Consider the following 18,378-nt stretch of genomic DNA (forward strand, 5'->3'; position numbering starts at 1 on the left):
TACAAACATAACGAAGCAGACTTTATGTGAAGAGAAATTTTTAGAGATAGAGACATTGCACAATGATGTTTCAGTCCACTGGTGGATAGAACAATTCTAAATTTGTATGTACTTATTGATAGAGTCTGAAAAACATGTAATGCAAAAACTGAAAGAACCAAACAGAGATGGAAAATTACACTATGAAACTTTTAAATGTACTAAGAATAATCGTTTTCATATACTGCCTATAGATGATTTGATAAAGTTTCCATAAAATAATTTAGAAATATCAATTAAAAGCTTTAAAAATAATATTTATTTTAAAAAATATTTTTAAAAATAATTTTAAAAATATTTTAATTTAAAATATTTAATTTAATTTAAAATAATTTTTAAAAATATTTATTTATTTTAGAGCGAGAGGGAATCTGTGCATGTGTATATATGTGTGTGTATACATATGGATATATATATATGTATGTATGTTATATACATGGAATATAACTCAACCACGAAAAAGAATGAAATCTTGCCATTTGGGACAAAAGGATGGATCTAGAGAGTAAAATGCCAAGTGAAATAAATCAGTTAGAGAAAGTCAAATACCATATGATTTCACTCATATGTGGAATTTTTTTTTCAAAATCTTTTTAAGATTTTATTTATTTATTTGACAGAGACACACAGAGATCACAAGTAGGCAGAGAGGCAGGCAGAGAGAAAGGAGGAATCTGGCTCCCTGCTGAGCAGAGAGCCCGATGCAGACCTTGATCCCGGGACCGTGGGATTATGACCTGAGCCAAAAGCAGAGGCTTAACCCACTGAGCCACCCAGGCACCCACTCGTATGTGGAATTTAATAAATAAAACAAATTAGGAGAGAGAGACAGGCAAACCAAGAAACAAACTCTTAATGATGGTACCAGAGGGGAGGTGGGTAGGGGATGGATTAAATAGGTGATAGGGATTCCTAAGTATTAAAAAATTAAAAATAAACAAATAGACATATACATACATATGTACAATCTGAAAGTCAAATAACTAGGAAACATTAAATTATGATACACGCATACAATGAAATGTTATAAATGCCATTTTAAGACGTCACAGTCTTGCGGCACCTGGGTGGCTCAGTGGGTTAAGCCTCTGCCTTCAGCTCAGGTCATGATCTCAGGGTCCTGGGATCGAGCCCCGAATTGGGCTCTTTGCTTGGCAGGGAGCGTGCTTCCCCCTCCTCCTCTGCCTGCCTCTCTGCCTGCTTGTGATCGCTTTCTCTGTCAAAAAAATAAATAAAATCTTAAAAAAAAAAAAAGGCACAGTCTTAAAGACTATTTAGTGACTCAGGGATATGCTCATTGTATAAAGGTTAAGTTTAAAAAAAAAAGGCAGAATACAAAAACATATATTTGGCATTAAGGCTCATTCTTCAAAACAGAAAAATGAACAAAATATAAATATGTGTATAAAAATAATTATCTTTATTTATTTGAGAGAGAGAGAGCACAAGCAGGGGGAGAGGCAGAAAGAGAAGCAGAGAACTTGACCAGAGAACTTGATATGGGGCTCGATCCCATGACCCCAGGATCACGACCTGAACTGAAGGCAGATGTTTAACCAATGGAGCTACCCAAGCACCCCTTAAAAATAATTATCTTAAATGGAGATATAAGGGACACCTCGGTGGCTCAGTTGGTTAAGCAGCTGCCTTCGGCTCAGGTCATGATCCCAGCGTCCTGGGATTGAGTCCCACACCGGGCTCCTTGCTCGGCAGGGAGCCTGCTTCTCCCTCTGCCTTTGCCTGCCTCTCTGTCTGCCTGTGCTCGCTCGCTCTCTCTCCCTCTGTCTCGGACAAATAAGTAAACAAAATCTTAAAAAAAAAATAAATGGAGATATAAGATAACAAAAGACTGAAATGCAGTTTCCTTTATTATTTATTTTTTTAATTTAAATTTTAGGTAGTTAACATACAGTGCAATATTGGTTTCTGAAGCAGAATTCAGTGATTCATCACTTACTTAAAACACCCAGTGCTCATCGTAACAAGTGCCCCCTTTAAGGACCATCACCCATCTAGCCCATCCCCCACCCACCTCCCTCCATCAACCCTGTTCGTTCACTATCGTTAAGAGTTTCTTATGACTTATTTCCCTCTCTCCTTTTTTCCCCTCTTCCCCCTTCCCATATGTTCATCTGTTTTCTTTCTTAAATTCCACATATGAGTGAGATCATATGGTATTTGTCTTTCTCTATTTCACTTAGCATAATAGACTCTAGCTCCATCCATGTCATTGCAAATGGCAAGATTTCACTCTATTTTTATGGCTGAGTTATAGCCCACTGTACATATACACCACATGTTCTTTATCCATGCCTCAGTCGATGGACATTTGGGCTCTCTTCATAGTTTGGCTACTCTTGATAATGCTGCTATAAACACTGGGGTGCAAATATTCCTTTGAATCTATATTTTTATATCCTTTGGGTAAATATCTAGTGGTGCAACTGCTGGATCATAGGGTAGTTCTATTTGTATTTTTAAAAAGATTTTATGTATTGATTTGAGAGGGGAGAGCGAGCATGAGCGGGGAGGGGCTGTGAGAGGGGGAAAAGCAGACTCTCCACTGAGGGAGGAGCCTGACTCTAGGCTCTGTCCCAGAACCCTGAGATCATGACCTGAGCCAAAGTCAGATGCCTAAGCAACTGAGCCACCCAGGTGACCTTGGGCAGTTCAATTTGTAACATTTTGAGGAACCAGCATGCCATTCTCCAGAGCGGTTGCACCAGTTTGCATGTGATCTCTCAGAGATCACAAGTAGGCAGAGAGGCAGGCAGAGAGAGAGAGAGAGAGAGGAGGAAGTGGGCTCCCTGCTAAGCAGAGAGCCTGATGCAGGGCTCGATCCCAGGATCCTGGGATCATGACCTGAGCCGAAGGCAGAGGCTCCAACCCACTGAGCCACCCAGGCGCCCCGAGAATTCCCCTTTCTTTGCATCCTCACCACCCCCTGTTGTTTCTTATGTTATTAATTTTAGCCATCCTGACATGTGAGATGGTATCTCATCATGGTTTTGATTTATATTTCCTTGGTGATGAGTGATACTGAGCATCTTTTCATGTGTCTGTTAGCCATTTGGGTATCTCTTCTGGAAAGTGTCTACTCAGGTCTTCTGCCCATTTCTCAATTGGGTTGTTTTTTGGGTATGAAGTTCGATTAAGCTCTTTGTAGATTTTGCAAATATTTTCTCCCATACTGTAGGCTGCCTTTTAGTTTCGTTGACTGTCTTCTTTGCTGTAGAAACTTTTTTATCTTGATGAAGTCCCAATAGTTCACTTTGGCTTTTGTTTTCCTTGCTTCAGGAGAGGAATCTAGCAAGAAGTTGCTATGGCTGAGGTAAAAAAGGTTGCTGCCTATATTCTCCTCAAGGATCACGATGGTTTCCTGTCTCACATTAAGGTCTTTTTTTTTTTTTTTTTTTTTAACTTTTGTAACTGTCTCAGTATATTTTCTTTTTTTTTTTTCTTTTTTTTTTAATTAATTTTTTATTTTTTATAAACATATATTTTTATCCCTAGGGGTACAGGTCTGCATTAAGGTCTTTTTTTTTTTTAAGATTTTATTTATTTACTTGAGAGAGAGACAGTGAGAGAGAGCATGAACGAGGAGAAGGTCAGAGAGAGAAGCAGACTCCCCATGGAGCTGGGAGCCCAATGCGGGACTCGATCCCGGGATTCCAGGATCATGACCTGAGCCGAAGGCAGTCGTCCAACCAACTGAGCCACCCAGGTGTCCCTCACATTAAGGTCTTTCACCCATTTTGAATTTGTTTTTGTGTATGATGTAAGAAAGTGGTCTAGTTTCATTCTTCTGCATGATGCTGTCCAGTTTTCCCAACACCATTTGAAGAGAATGATTTTTTTCCATTGGATATTCTTTCCTGCTTTGTCAAATATTAGTTGACCATACAATTATGGGTCCATTTCTGGGTTCTCTATTCTGTTCCACTGATCTGTGTGTCTGTTTTTGTTCCCATACCATACTGTCTTGATCACCATAGCTTTGTAATAAAGCTTGAAATCTGGAATCATGATGCCTTCAAGTTTGTTCTTCTTTTTCAGAATTGCTTTGGCTATTCAGGGTGTTTTGTGGCTCCATACAAATTTTAGGACTATTTGTTCTAGCTCTGTGAAAAATGCTGGTGGTATTTTGATGGGGATTACACCAAATGTGTAGATGACTTTGGGTAGTACAGACACTTTAACAATGTTTGTTCTTCCAATCCATGAGCATAGAATGCTCTTCCACTTCTTTGTGCCCTCTTCAATTTCTTTCGTAAGTGCTCTATAGTTTCCAGAGTACAGATGTTTTATTTCTTTAGTTAGATTTACTCCTAGGTATCTTATTGTTTTTGACATAATTGCAAATGGGATGGATTCCTTAATTTCTTTGGTGTATAGAAATGCCAACAGATTTTTGCACATTGACTTTATATCTTATGATTTTGCTGAACTCATGTATCAGTTCTAGCAATTGTTTGGCAGAGTCTTTCAGGTTTTCTTTTATGTAGAGTATCATGTCATCTGCAAATAGTGAAAGTTTCTCTTCTCCCTTGCCAATGTGGATGTCTTTTATTCTTTTTGTTGTCTAACTGCTGAGGCTAAGACTTCCAGTACCATGTTAATTAGTAATGGTAAGAGTGGACATCCTTGTCTTCTTCCTGACCATAGAGGAAAGGGTCTCAATTTTTCCCTACTGAGGATAGTATTAGCTGTGGGTCTTTTGTATATGGCCTTTATGATGTTGAGGTATGTTCTATCTATTCCTACTTTGTTAAGTTTTTTTTTTTTTTTTTAAAGATTTTATTTATTTATTTGACAGACAGAGATCGCAAGTAGGCAGAGAGGCAGGCAGAGAGAGAGAGAGAGAAAGAGGGAAGCAGGCTTCCTGCGGAGCAGAGAGCCTGATGCGGGGCTCGATCCCAGGACCCTGAGATCATGACCCGAGCCGAAGGCAGCAGCCCAAACCACTGAGCCACCCAGGAGCCCCTGTTAAGTTTTTTTTTTTAATCAATAAAGGATGCTATATTTTGTCAAATGCTTTTTCTGTATCTATTGACAGGATCATATGGTTTTTATCCTTTTATTAATAAATCGTATCACATTGATTGATTTACAAATTCCACCCTTGTAGCCCAGGAATAAATCCCACTGGATGGTGGTGAATAATTCTTTTAATGTAGTATTGAATTCAATTTATTAGTATTTTATTGAGAATTTTTGCATTTATGTTCATTAGGGATATTGGCCTGTAATTCTCCTTTTTAGTGGGTATAGATTTTATTTTCTCTTTCAACTTTTGCTTACTTATATTTTATTTAATAGAATTAATGTGTAACTTCTATAATATGGAAATTATTTTTAAGAAACCATTTTATGATGATGACCAAAATTACTGCTATAAGCTGGGGTGCCTGATTTGTTCAGAAGGTACAGAATGTGACTCTTGATCTTGAGATCATGAGTTCAAGCCCCATTGAGTGTAGAGCTTACTATAAAAAAAGAAAAGAAAATTTGGGGTGCTTTGCTGGCTCAGTTGGAAGAACCTGTGACTCTTGATCACAGGGTTGTGAGTTCGAGTCTCCTGTTGGGTACAGAGATTTACTTAAATGAATAAACAAAAACTTAAAAAGGGGGTACCTGAGTGGCTCAGTCAGTTAAGCATCTGACTCTTGATTTCAGCTCAGGTCACGACCTTAGGGTTGTGAGATCGAGCCCTGCATCAGGCTCCACACCAGATATGGAGCCTGGTCAAGATGCTCTCTCTCACTCCCCCACCCTACGCTAGTGTGTTCTCTCTCTTAAAAACAAAACAAAACAAAACTTGCTGCTATAAGGCAATTCTGAAAAGTGTGTGTTTCTAGGAGTTAAGGTGTCTTAGAGTCTGCTTCCAAGAGACAATAGGATCATTGAAACAAACTAATCTGAAATGACTACTACTTAAAAAAAACCTAAAATCTAACATCTCTTATTAGTAAAGAACACTCAGAAAAGAAAATCCTATAAAGTCAATACCTATATTCTACTTGTTCTAGAAATACTATTAATAAGCATATCTAGTTCATTATCTTTCACCATTGTTCTTAATAAGAAGTATGAAAAAATATTTTAAAACAAAAATGTGATATGAGAACATAAATACCTTATGAGCCAAGTGGAAAAGGAGGCGGTTTTGAAGTCGGCTTTTTGGAGCTGTAAAAAAGACATTCAAGCTGCTTATTAATTGTCTAAGGCACTTAGTCCTTTATAAGAATAATATGAGACTCAGATAATGTTCCCAAATCCTTATCTATGTGACCCTGATATGTCCCAACTATAATACATATTATTTTCATCTGGTCTCTACCTGCAGAAGCAGCAACTGCATCAGGAACCAGAAAAAAAAAGTTCTCTCCTTCCCAGCACTTGTTCTACTAGCTTCTATCATGGTGACCCACAGCACAGGACGCCACACACACAGTTCTGGTAGCGGCCCATCACCATGCTACTCACACACTGACCAAACACTGAAAATAAAGTTATATTTATCCTAATTCATGTAGAAATCCCTGTCATTCAGCTGTTCTTCCAAGTATTCTTTGTCAATTCCTTCTGAAATCTCCTTTTCTACAGTTATACAGCCATATTTCCTTAGATACTAGCTCAATCTCTACTCCACAGATCTTCGAGCATGATCATCGGCCACAGTTAAACACTCAACCAGGTGAAAAGGTTAACACTTCAAGTTCCAAATCCTGTTTGCACTGCTGAAGAATTTTCTGGATGCCTAACCTTACATTTTTTTAAAGATTTTATTTATTTATTGATTTATTTGAGGGACAGAGATCATAAGCAGGCAGAGAGGCAGGCAGAGAGAAAGGAGGAAGCAGCCCCCCCTGCCCCTTCCCGCGCTGAGCAGAGAGCCCAACATGGGGCTTGATCCCAGGACCCTGGGATCATGACCTGAGCAGAAGGCAGAGGCTTTAACCACTGAGCCACCCAGGCGCCCCCATTTATTTATTTATTTTTTTCTTACAGAAAAAACTCATACTTCAAAGCATAAAAAAAAAAAATTATATGGCAAGATAGGTAGCTACCGTGATCACTTTCTGTGTGTCTGACAATGTTCTAGGCACAGACACAGTCTAGAAACATAAGAAAAATAAGTAACTTACAGGCCTATATAACTACATTAAGAAAAACTGTATCAGAACACAGGACACAGTTTGGGTACAAATCAAGAAAGGGTCCAAGTTTCATGTGATCCCTGAATTTGAACTGGAACAGTTCCTAAATATGTATGAATCTGTTAATTCTCTAAGAATTCTATCCTGGAATATATTCTTCACTAACAAATTTCCTAACAAACATTCCCTTGCCAGTTTCTCTACATTTCTTTGAATTTAATTTGATGCACACTCTCATTATTCTTAATCCTTCCTCCCCTGTTTCTCTTTGCCCTGTTCTTATTTGCAAGTTGATGTCCAGTTCTTAGACAGCTGTCAGGACAAGAAAAGCAAACGACAACTAGTCTGGATTTTTCAAGCAGAAATTACTTGGTTTCTCATTCAGAAGCAGAGAAAACAGCTATAAAATCCATATCCCTAGGGCTTAGACAGCTACCTCCAACTCCTACAACAGCATGAATATCCTACACCATGAGGGGGCCTAAGAAAGAGAACTTGCTCTTTTGCTTCTTTCATTCTGCTTATCTGCTGTAGCTTCTGGGAAGGTGGGGTGGGGACAGAAAGCAGCACAGAGATTAACACTCTCTTTAAATGTAAAATTGCTCAGATTCAATGTTCTTTGAAGATTAAATCTATTTTTTAGTTTTTAAAAAAATTTTATTTTAAAGTAATTTCTACACCCAACATGGGGCTTGAACTTACAAACCCCAAGATCAAGAGTCACATGCTCTACCGAGTGAGCCAGCCAGGTGTCCCTATTTTCTAGTTTTCTAATTATACTTGGTTTTTCCTCAGTAAAAAAAAGGAATTAAATATGTTTTAAAATCTCCAAAACAACTCATACCATTAGTGACAAATACTGGATATTAAAGGGGTCATTTTACCTTTAAATCCAGCGGCTTCAGCTTGTTTATACATTCCAAGAAAAAAGTAGGTACAGGCTAGGTTCACCCAGACTTCAGGATTGCAATTTTCCTCTTTTGTCGCATTTTCATATTCCTGAAATATATATTAAGCAGGGATCTCACTTCCGCAGTAAAGCAATCAAGGACCCATTCCTCTATAATGGAACAGAATTTCTTACCAAGATTGGGCAACTTCACATTTAGGGAATCCTGTAAGCTCCACTATCCTGTACCTTTAAGGTTAAATACTAAAGTTACAAATCAGTTCTACCCATGGTGGGTGGGTGAGTGGGGCTGTTGTCCACAAAACCTTTTTTTTTTTTTTTTTTAAGATTTACTTATTTATTTGAGAAAGAGAGAGATAGAGAGCGCGCAATGCACACCCAGGGGGAAGGGCAAAAGGAGAAGAGAATCAAGCAGACAGCAAGCTGAGTACAGAGTTGGATGCTGGGCTCGATCTCATAACCCTGAGATCATGACCTGAAACACAGCCTGACCCTTAACTGACCGCGCCACCCAGGCATCTGTTTTCCACGCTGAACTTGTTCCCGCCCCCTCCTTTTAACAGTGATATGGGCTAATAAACTGCAGAAATGAAAAGTAACTGAAATATTTTATTTTTGCTAACAAAAAGATAAACAAGGGGTGCCTGAGTGGCTCAGTCAGTTAAACCTCCAATTTTTGGTTTTGGGATGGAGCCCCTCATCTGTCTTTGAGCTCAGTAAGGAGCCTGCTTAGGATTCTCTCTCCTTCTCCCTCTCCACCCCATCCCCTCAAATAAATAAATAAAATCTTAAAAAAAAAAAAAGGAGGGATGCCTGGGTGGCTCAGTCGTTAAGCGTCTGCCTTGGGCTGGCGTCATGACCGCAGGGTCCTAGGCTCGAGCCCCGGGTTGGGCTCCCTGCTCTCAGGGAGCCTGCTTCCTTCTCCCTCTCCTCCCTGTCGGTGCTCTCTCTCGCTATTTCTCTCTCTCTCAGATCAATAAACAAAATCTTTACTTCTTAAAGTTTTTAAAAGATTTTATTTATTTATTTGACAAAGAGAGTGAGGGTGTAGGTAGAGGAAGAGGGAGAAGCAGGCTCCCTATGGAGCCAGGAGTCCCATGCGGGGCTCCATCCCAGGACCCTGGGACCATGACCTGAGCTGAAGGCAGACGCTTAAGTGACTGAGCCACCCAGGCACCCCATAAACAAAATCTTTAAAAAAATTTTTTTAAATTAAAGAAAAAAAGGAAAGCAGGATACCTCACAAGAAATGCATAGGTTCAGTTAACTTAAAATCTAATAATCTTAATATACTACAAATATCACTTCATTCTGATTGTTTTCTGGCATTGGGGCTCTCTCCTCTATATCTTTCACAAATTCTACCAGCTTCTATTCTGTCCTCACATCTTCTCTTTGCCCTCACAGATTTTGCTGTTTTTGCTCTTCGTCATACCTCCTCATTACGTGATCTTGGACACTTTCATTTTGGTTATGCATGCTCTATAAATATCCTTGGATTACAGTTGGGGGGTAAGAATACGTGGAAATGTTTAAACAACTTCATCTATGCTTTAAAAACTGTTGGACAAAAGGGAACTATAATTTTATCTAGATTCATATTCCTATAGGTTGCTCATTACATAGGTGCTGTTTACAACAACAAAGAAAAACAACTTTCAAAACTCAACTTGCACAAATATAAAGATAACATTTCCTATGCATAAAATTAATCAAGCAAAATAAAAATGAACTTCTTTTGAGAGAAGCATCATGGAAATTTTATCAAGAGGGTTTATTTCTCTTCTTCTGAAAATTCCCATAAGAAATGCTAATATTAATATTTTGAACAATCTCATTAGTATATATCTAAAAACAAAGAGTAAACAAGATATATATGATATTGATACATATGTATATATCTCTATATATATTTGAACTTATAGAGATTTCTGAAGCAATACATCAAACAAGACCCAGTGGTTGCCTCTGTTAACAAAGAAATAGGATTGTGGAAGGCAAAGAGGGGATGTTTTACTTTTTACTTTGTTCCCTTCTGCATTGTTTGAATTTTACCAGGAGCACGTATCATTATAATACAAAGCTTAATAACTTTCAAAATCCTTGTGTTGCAATTTTTTTTTTTTTAACTAACCTCCAAAGCTCTCTTGTAGTCACCCAGGTGAAAAGCACAGTATCCGATCCACAGATTAGTATCCTCTTCTTGCTCCCCAACGTGACGTTTGAACTTCAGGTTAAAATTTCAGAAAGAAAGAGAGTGAGAGAGAGAGGAGGAAGAAAGAAAGAAAGAAAGAAAGAAAGAAGGGGGGGTAGAAAGGGAGGGTGGAAGGGAGGGAGGGAGGGATGGAGGAAAGGAAGGAAGAAAGGAAGGAAGAAAGAAAGAAAGAAAGAGGGAAGGAAAAAAGAAAGAAGGAGGGAAGAAGAAAGGGAGGGAGGGAAAGACAGACAGACTTTGAATAAACCATCTATTTAAAAAACTGCTATGTTGGGGCACCCGGTTGGCTCAGTCAGTGGAGTGTGTGACTCTTGATCTTGGAGTTGTGAGTTTGCATCCCACACTGGGTGTAGAGATTACTTAAAAATAAAATTTTTTAAAAAATTAGAAACAAACAAACAACACTGCTATGTTAAACTACCGATAAACAAATCAGCAAGGAAATTGCAAGTAACAGAAGTAAGACAATACTGTTTAATTAAGCCTATACCTAGGGAACTCAGCACAATTACTACCCGCCCCCCCCTGCAAACTTTTTTTTAAGTAGACTCCACACGCAGTACAGAGCCCAACTTGAACTCACGGGGCTTGAAATCATGACCCTGCAATCAAGACCTGGCCTGAGATCGAGTCTGATGCTTAACTGACTGAGTCATCCAGGCGCCCCAGCACAATTTCCTTCTAATTGTCACAGAAACGTTTATTTTTTTTGAATGCTGCAAAAACTAACAGGATATACATTCCACTTATTCCAGGAAGTATCATCAAATGCTAGAAGAATGGCTGCTGCAGAGCAACCGAAACAGGCTATACTGAAACAATGTGTGTAACTGTACCGATGGTCTCAATTCTTTTCAATGTTAGGAATGAAAACAATTTCAATGTTTGCTTTGTACATTACTCAAGAAAACTATAGCACAGACAGATTATTTCTTAGATATTCACAAGATGAAAAATCTAGTTCACTTAATATTTCCAGTTGAAAGAAACATATATTTTCAAATATTTCACCTTTGTTTTCCTGGATTAACGGACATCTTATTCCAGAAAGTATTTAAGAGTTATCCCCATAACAATTCCGGGGGCTATTAAGAAACTTAAGATTTATGCAAAGTTTCTGATGCCAAATACCTGAAGGTTAGAGAGATTAAGCAATGAACTCAAGACCACCAGAGCCAGGCAGGGCAGTAGCAGGGACCACCACAGTCCACTGACTCCATCGCCTGTGTTCTCACCCTCCATGCTCTACTGCCTTCCAACGCACACATCAAACCTGTCCCATTAGCGCACACATACATTTACTCATAGGTACCTTTCACTGAGAATAAGCCATTAAGTCATTCTGTTACTCTTAAATAGGCTTACCAGGGCCTATAAGAATTAAGGATATTGAGAAGACTGGCCTCATTTATGTCCATTGTGAAAAAATATCCCAGCCAACGGAAGTCCTGTTTTGGAGAAAAGCAATGAGGCCTTGAAGGAAGAGTTTGAACTCCCATGATAAGGTGAGAGTTTTTCATTCTACAGGCTGATACACAAAAACTGGTTAAAAAGAAAATTAAGTGGGAGGGTGCCTAGGTGGCGTGGTTATTAAGCACCTGCCTTCAGCTCAGGTCATGAGCCCAGGGTCCTGGGATCAAGCCCCACATCGGGCTCCCTGCTTGGCAGGAAGCCTGCTTCTCCCTCTCCCACGCCCCCTGCTTGTGTTTCCTCTCTCACTGTCTCTCTCTCTGTCAAATAAATAAATAAAATCTCTAAAAAAAAAATTAAATAGGGAGCGAACACCTATTTATAGAGCATTCCTACAGAACACTGGTGCCTTGACTGTTACAAGATGAAGACAACCATTAATACTTCCTGCTCTAGGATAAGAACTTACTCCTGAAGCTAACACCATAACATTACAAGTCTTCATTACACAAAACGCTGTGGATCTGAGGACAGTGCCTTAAGTCTGAAGAAATTCTTATTCGAAGTCTCCCTGAATTTGCTTCAGGAATTGTCTGGAACCACAGGAAAGCTCATGAGGCCCCCATCCCCCAAAGCACAGCAGTACCCATTCCTATTCCCGTACACCATGGCTCTTTAACCACCCACCTAAGAATAAGCATAGAACAGAGCCTCCCTGATAACTTAAAAGCAGTGTGGGATTACACAGTAAGGAAAATGTGGTCATCGTCTCAAAGACAAGAGAGAAGAGAAAGGGGACTGATACAAATTAGACATATAACGACCACTTAGTCCACTGATTTACAGAGCTAGAAGGTCTTCCCAAGTCAACTTCCCCACTTTATTTCTTTAAGATTTTATTTATTTATTTATTTATTTATTTGAGAGAGTGAGGGAGCGTGCGCACGCGAGCATGAGTTGGGAGGGGGCAAAGGAGGGGAAAGAGGGAGAGGGAGAAAAAAACGCCCTGTCAAGCAGGAAGTCCGACATGGGGTTCCATCCCAGGACCCTGAGATCATGTCCTGAGCCAAAGGCAGACTCTTAACTGACTGAGCCACCCAGGCGCCCCCAACTTCCCCACTTTGAAGATGAGAATGCTGACACCAAAAAAGTCAAACAAAGTTCTCGATAGCAGAGCTAATGAGAAACAGAAGACTGTACATGGAAGACTGAGGAATATATAAAACTAATTAAAACAATTATTATTGATAGATTACAAGTACTGAAAGATTACATATAGCCAGAGTAGTGCTTTGGAGAAAGGACTGGCACCACACAACCAGACTGTCCTGTCAAAACTCTTCTCTTCATTCCTTGGTGTGCCCCTTCATCTTCCAACAACGTGTGATTCCCACAAGGCAGCTTCTCAAAGCGTAGTATCCTTGGATCACCTACATCAGCACTTGGGCCACTTGTCAAAAATGCAGGTTCCTGAGCACCACTGCAGACCGATTTGGAAAGAATGAGAATCCCTAAGGCAGGAGTCCGGGAATATACATTTTAATAAGCAGCCTAGGTGGTCCTGATGTGTATCAGAAGTTGAGAACTACTGCCATAGAGATTTGAAGTATTTTCTGAAGAAACAGTGTTCTAGACAAGAAGCATGAAGCATGGTGGTATTATATAAATGATCCAGACTTTGTAACATATAATAGGAATAAACATAAGTTGGTCAGCACTCAGGATAGCATCAGTTCACACAGTGAAATGTCCCGCCATAGTTTTAGCTGAATTCACCGTAGTGGGACTAGAGGTAACCCAAAGTGTCCTTCAAGAAGTAAGTCTGTCTTCTTAGTTCATCTTTTTTTTTTTTTTTAAAGATTTTATTTATTTATTTATTTGACAGACAGAGATCACAAGTAGGCAGAGAGGCAGGCAGAGAGAGAGGAGGAAGCAGGCTCCCCGTTGAGCAGAGAGCCCGATGTGGGACTCGATCCCAGAACCCTGAGATCATGACCTGAGCCGAAGGCAGCGGCTTAACCCACTGAGCCACCCAGGCGCCCTTATTTACTTATTTGACAGAGATCCCAAGTAGGCAGAGATGCAGGCGGGGGGGGGGGGGGGGTGAGAAAGCAGGCTCCCTGCTGAGCAGAGTCCGATGCGGGACTCGATGACCTGAGCCGAAGGCAGAGGCTTTAACCCACTGAGCCACCCAGGCGACCCTTCTTAGTTCATCTTTAATCATGTCTATCCTTAACACGGAATCAGCAGTCTGTGCCTGCCCCCCCGACCCCCTCCAAAGCGCCCACCTGTTCCAAGAGCACAACAAGCGGCATTCGCCCGAGCATTCACCCCCTTTAAGAAGCAACCTTCTTTGCACATTACCTCCAGTAGGGTAATAGCTCCAGTGAAATCTCTTTGCGAAAGTAGTTCCTCTAGTTTCGGAATCTTCCTCCCTTTCTTCTTTCTTTTGTCGGTGTGCGGTAGGTCCCCGCCTACAGCGGGTTTGGCCCTTGAGAGCATCTGTGAAGGAAGCAACGAAGACAGCTGTGTCATCGAACTCCGACCGTCGGTTTTAAACTTGGAGCGACAGCCCCAGAATCTGCAAGTCAAACTTTTACCAACGGAACCTCAGGGAAACCCGTTCAAGCTCTCGGGATCACGTATTTTACCGAAAAGGGCCGTCACCCTGCGCTTGAGCGGAGCCCAACGGCTACCACACCTAATCTTCTTTATCAATTCATTCGCGCGGGCTAAGCGAGGCTTTCGCGCAGCTTCTGTCATCTCCGCCTTTCCTCGATCTGCTTTCCACCCCCGTGCGGAGACACAGAGAAGCAGACGGAAGAAAGCTTCGAGGTGTTTACAGTTGCATCCCGGTCTCCCGTGAGAACCGGGGTAAGGCGGGGAAAGCATCCTCCGCCGACACTCCTAGACTTCACCCAGACGTGTGCGGGGAACCTCCTATCTCCGGTCTTAGGTTCCACTCAAGGTTCTCCCTCACTGTTCAGAGCCACTAACCATCTTGGCGTTGGGTCGGGGAGCCCCTTCCCGGGACCGACAGACAGGAGAGGCCCAGCCTCAACGCCTCATGGCAGGCACACAGCTCTCGTCGTCTCCACGGCAACCCTGCGGGGGTGGGGTCTGGTTCGTCCAAGAGAAGCACTCTCAGGAGAACCGGTGCCCGCGGCTATTTGGTTCCGCCCGACTCCGTCGCTGAAGCAGTGGAAGTTCTTCTCTTTAAGGAGGAGAGGCGTCTTTCTGGGTTCTGGGAGGGAAAGTTTGTTTCTCTACTTACGGGTTTACTTTAAGAAAAAAACGAATTCGAACGGCATTCTTTTTTCAAATACGAGTTCCCGGGGAAAGTTATTTTGAAGGACCACTTCCGATTTGGACCGCGTTGGGCTCCATAGCAACACCCGGCGCTGACTGGCACGTGATCCTGGGCCACGGGACTCCGAGAAGCTCAGAAAGTATCGCTGAACCGAGGAGTTGGCGTTTATAGGCGGGAGTTCACCAAAATATAATTCCTTATCTACCTACGTAAACATAATAAGGAACTGTAGTAAATATATGTTGATTGGACGACTTAATTTATCGGCTTTATTCCTGAACCGCGTTCATACGGTTGCAGGAGGATGAAACCATCGCATCGTGGAATGTCAGAGCTGGAAGGAATCTTAAAGGACGTGCAGTCCGAACTTTGTAACCCGACCGAACGAGAGCTCGTCCACCCGACGGGCAGCAAGCCAGGAACAACGGACACGGAGCGTCTGCAGAAGTGAAGAAAGGCTATTTATTGATGGGGCGCCACCCCGGAGAAGGAGGGAATTGATGCTCAAAAGTCCCCAACTCCACAGTGGCTTACAAGCAGGGGTTTTTTAAAGGGCGAGAATCCAGGGTAAGGGTCTCAGGGCCTTGGGTCATGGTGGTTGATTACGGGTTAGGCCAGCTATAATATTTCCCTTCTTGATCATCTTATCCCTTCTGGCGTCTCCCAGTCTGGTTTCGGTGTGATTGTAGCGAGGTGGTCGTTCTGCTTCAGGGGCCTGGTCGTTCTGCTTTAGGGGCTTGGAACTGCGAGACATTCTGAGCAGATTGCATTGGTGATGTCATCTCTAGAGTACAAAGGCGAAAGTTTTACATCCCGTAACTATGGCTAAGCTGCAAATTATTGTTTTTCTTCTTGCATACATGTCACATTATGTTTGTTATCTCAGGCAGAACAGTATCCCACTGACCTTTTGGGAGGCAACTTTACATTATTTCCTGAGGCAATTTTACAGGTTTCTTTAACAGTACCTAAGGACTACATGACTCTAGTCAGAGGCAGCTGGGAGCAATATGTCTGAACTGTGGGGTCTGTCAGCACTTGCATCCCACGTTTCACCCTGAAAATTAGCAGACTAAGGAACTAACATCTGGAGTATTCTCCCAAGTGTATAGGTTGTTGTGGCATAGCTGAATTACATCACAGACCACTCTATACAACTGGCCCGGTAGAGACTCCTGTATACCGTAAGCTCAAAAAGGCCACATGGGGTTTCCTAGATTTTTTTGCATCCTCCTCATGCTCCAGCCCTTGTCTCCTACCACACATCACTTGGAGAATAAGTAAATGACTACATGCCATAATTCACTGATACATACACTCTTGTATAGGTCCTTATATTCAGAGATAGGAACATGCATAGATTTAAGAAATGCACAAATTCACCAGCACTATACTTATATTTCTTTTGGTTCCAAATGTTAGAAATATGTCTAATTTTGGTTGATTTAAAGCAAAATTATTATTTTTTAAATTATTTTTTAAAAAGAATTTATTTATTTATTTGACAGAGATCACATGTAGGCAGAGAGGCAGGCAGAGAGAGAGAGGGGGAAGCAGGCTACCTGCCCAGCAGAGGGCACGATGTGGGGCTTGATCCTAGAACCCTGGGATCATGACCTGAGTGCAAGACAGAGGCTTCAACCCACTGAGCCACCCAGGTGCCCCTAAAGCAAAATTATTTTTAAGCTCTTCTTTAAAGAAGTCTACATATTTTTGTAATTGCTTTATTCCACTCTCATTCAAATACTGAACTCATCCTTTTAAAGCACATAATTCCCTGACTTTAAGCACAAGTATTCCCTGCTTTTTGGAAGTTGAAGTTTGGCTCCTTTGCTTTTATGGAAAAGCTGCATTAGTAGTTGCTTTTGCCAACTGAAAGAAATCTGAAGAGTGTTTTCACTTTTACAAAGAAAAGGGGAACTAGCATGCAGCATTTATTTTGCATCTAGAGGGGCAGCTCACGCTTGAGCAGTGAAGAGTGGCACTGTCAGGCTCCTTTCCTGGGAACCACACTCAGCATCCCAGCAATAAGCCATCTGAGCTTTGAATTGTGTCTATAAGCATCTGTGTTTTATCTAGATTTATTCTGTGCATCTGTTAGCAAAGTATCAGAAAGGCCTGAGAGGTGATTATTTGGATCTGGCAGAACTCAAAATTTTCCCATATAAATTAATAGTAATTGCTTTTTTATATTTTAGATTTATTTATTTTAGAGGGAGAGAAAGAGAGTGCACAAGCAGGGAAAGGGGCAGAGGGAGGGGGAGCACAAGTAGATTCCGTCTTGAGCATGGAGCTTGAGTCAGGGCTTGATCCCATAACACTGAAATCATGACCTGAGCCAAAATCAAGAGTTGGTCACTCAACTGACTGAACCACCCAGGTACCCCAGAATAATTGCTTCTTTGTTTTAGGACATTTTAGCTTAGGAAAGGATTTCTTAGGAGCACTCTGCTTTCAGATATCGGGGGAACCTGTATTCGCAGAGTTGTGTATCCATCACCAGTGTGAAATTCTGGAACACATTCATCATCTATAAAAGAAACCCATCCATCAGCACTCATTCATCTCCCCCCTCCTGCCTTTAGCCTCTGGCAACCGCTAATCTATTTTTTGTCTCAATGGATTGCCTCTTCTGAACGTTTCATGTAAATGAAGTCAGCAGAATTTCCACATACCATATTTCAAAATATTGAAAAATTTTAGTCAGTCTAGCAAACCGTTAGGTAAAGTGTTTTTATCCTATCTTGGACAAATATACCACCATGAAGAAGGTCAGGTTGCAATTAGGAATCTCAGACTTCCCAGAATTTTATTGGTGGAGATGGCAGTGTGGAGAGAGAATGCCATAGCCCAGGGCTGCTCTCGCTAGAGGCTGAGGACAGCATTTGCCACTAACGGTGCAAACAAACTTTTAGGATACTGCTAAATCCATTGAATTGATCTCTGATTTCCAGTAGTTTGGGATACTTCTTGAAGCCTCCAAATCCCTGTGGAGGCTGTTTGAACCGTAGCTCTAGTTACGAAGGGCAGAGTATAGCATATTGAGTGTTCTTGAGAAGAAGCTATTATTCCCAAATACAACTGAATCGAAGGTGTTACGAAACCTATTCGGTGGGTTGGGCCGCTGCCTTCGGCTCAGGTCGTGAGCTCAGGGTCCTGGGATCGAGTCCCACATCGGGCTCTCTGCTCGGCGGGGAGCCTGCTTCCTCTCCTCTCTCTCTGCCTCTGCCTCTCTGCCTACCTCTCTGCCTGCTTGTGATCTCTCTCTGTCAAATAAATAAATAAAATCTTTAAAAAAAAATAAAAAAATAAACACACAAAGCTGGTTGGCACG

General features: G+C 41.3%; 1 protein-coding gene across 3 annotated transcripts in view; it reads right to left on the minus strand.

The window, feature by feature from the left end:
* TTC26 (tetratricopeptide repeat domain 26) overlaps positions 1 to 16,427 on the minus strand; it is a 45,490-nt gene extending 29,063 nt beyond the window's left edge. The window contains exons 1-5 of one of the 3 annotated variants that reach the window (XM_032305565.1): positions 14,732 to 16,427; positions 14,099 to 14,236; positions 10,244 to 10,336; positions 8,084 to 8,198; positions 6,176 to 6,225 (exon numbers count right to left, since the gene is read on the minus strand). In XM_032305565.1, the coding sequence (XP_032161456.1) occupies positions 6,176 to 6,225; positions 8,084 to 8,198; positions 10,244 to 10,336; positions 14,099 to 14,236; positions 14,732 to 14,734 (399 nt within the window). In that variant the 5' untranslated portion in view covers positions 14,735 to 16,427. Of the gene's footprint in view, positions 1 to 6,175; positions 6,226 to 8,083; positions 8,199 to 10,243; positions 10,337 to 14,098; positions 14,237 to 14,731 lie in introns of those variants that run through there. The other 2 variants (XM_032305564.1, XM_032305566.1) reach the window with 2 other exon arrangements.
* Positions 16,428 to 18,378: the final 1,951 nt, after the last annotated feature.

Source organism: Mustela erminea, chromosome 11 (genome assembly GCF_009829155.1).
Source record: "Mustela erminea isolate mMusErm1 chromosome 11, mMusErm1.Pri, whole genome shotgun sequence".
Classification (NCBI taxonomy): Eukaryota; Metazoa; Chordata; class Mammalia; order Carnivora; family Mustelidae; genus Mustela; species Mustela erminea.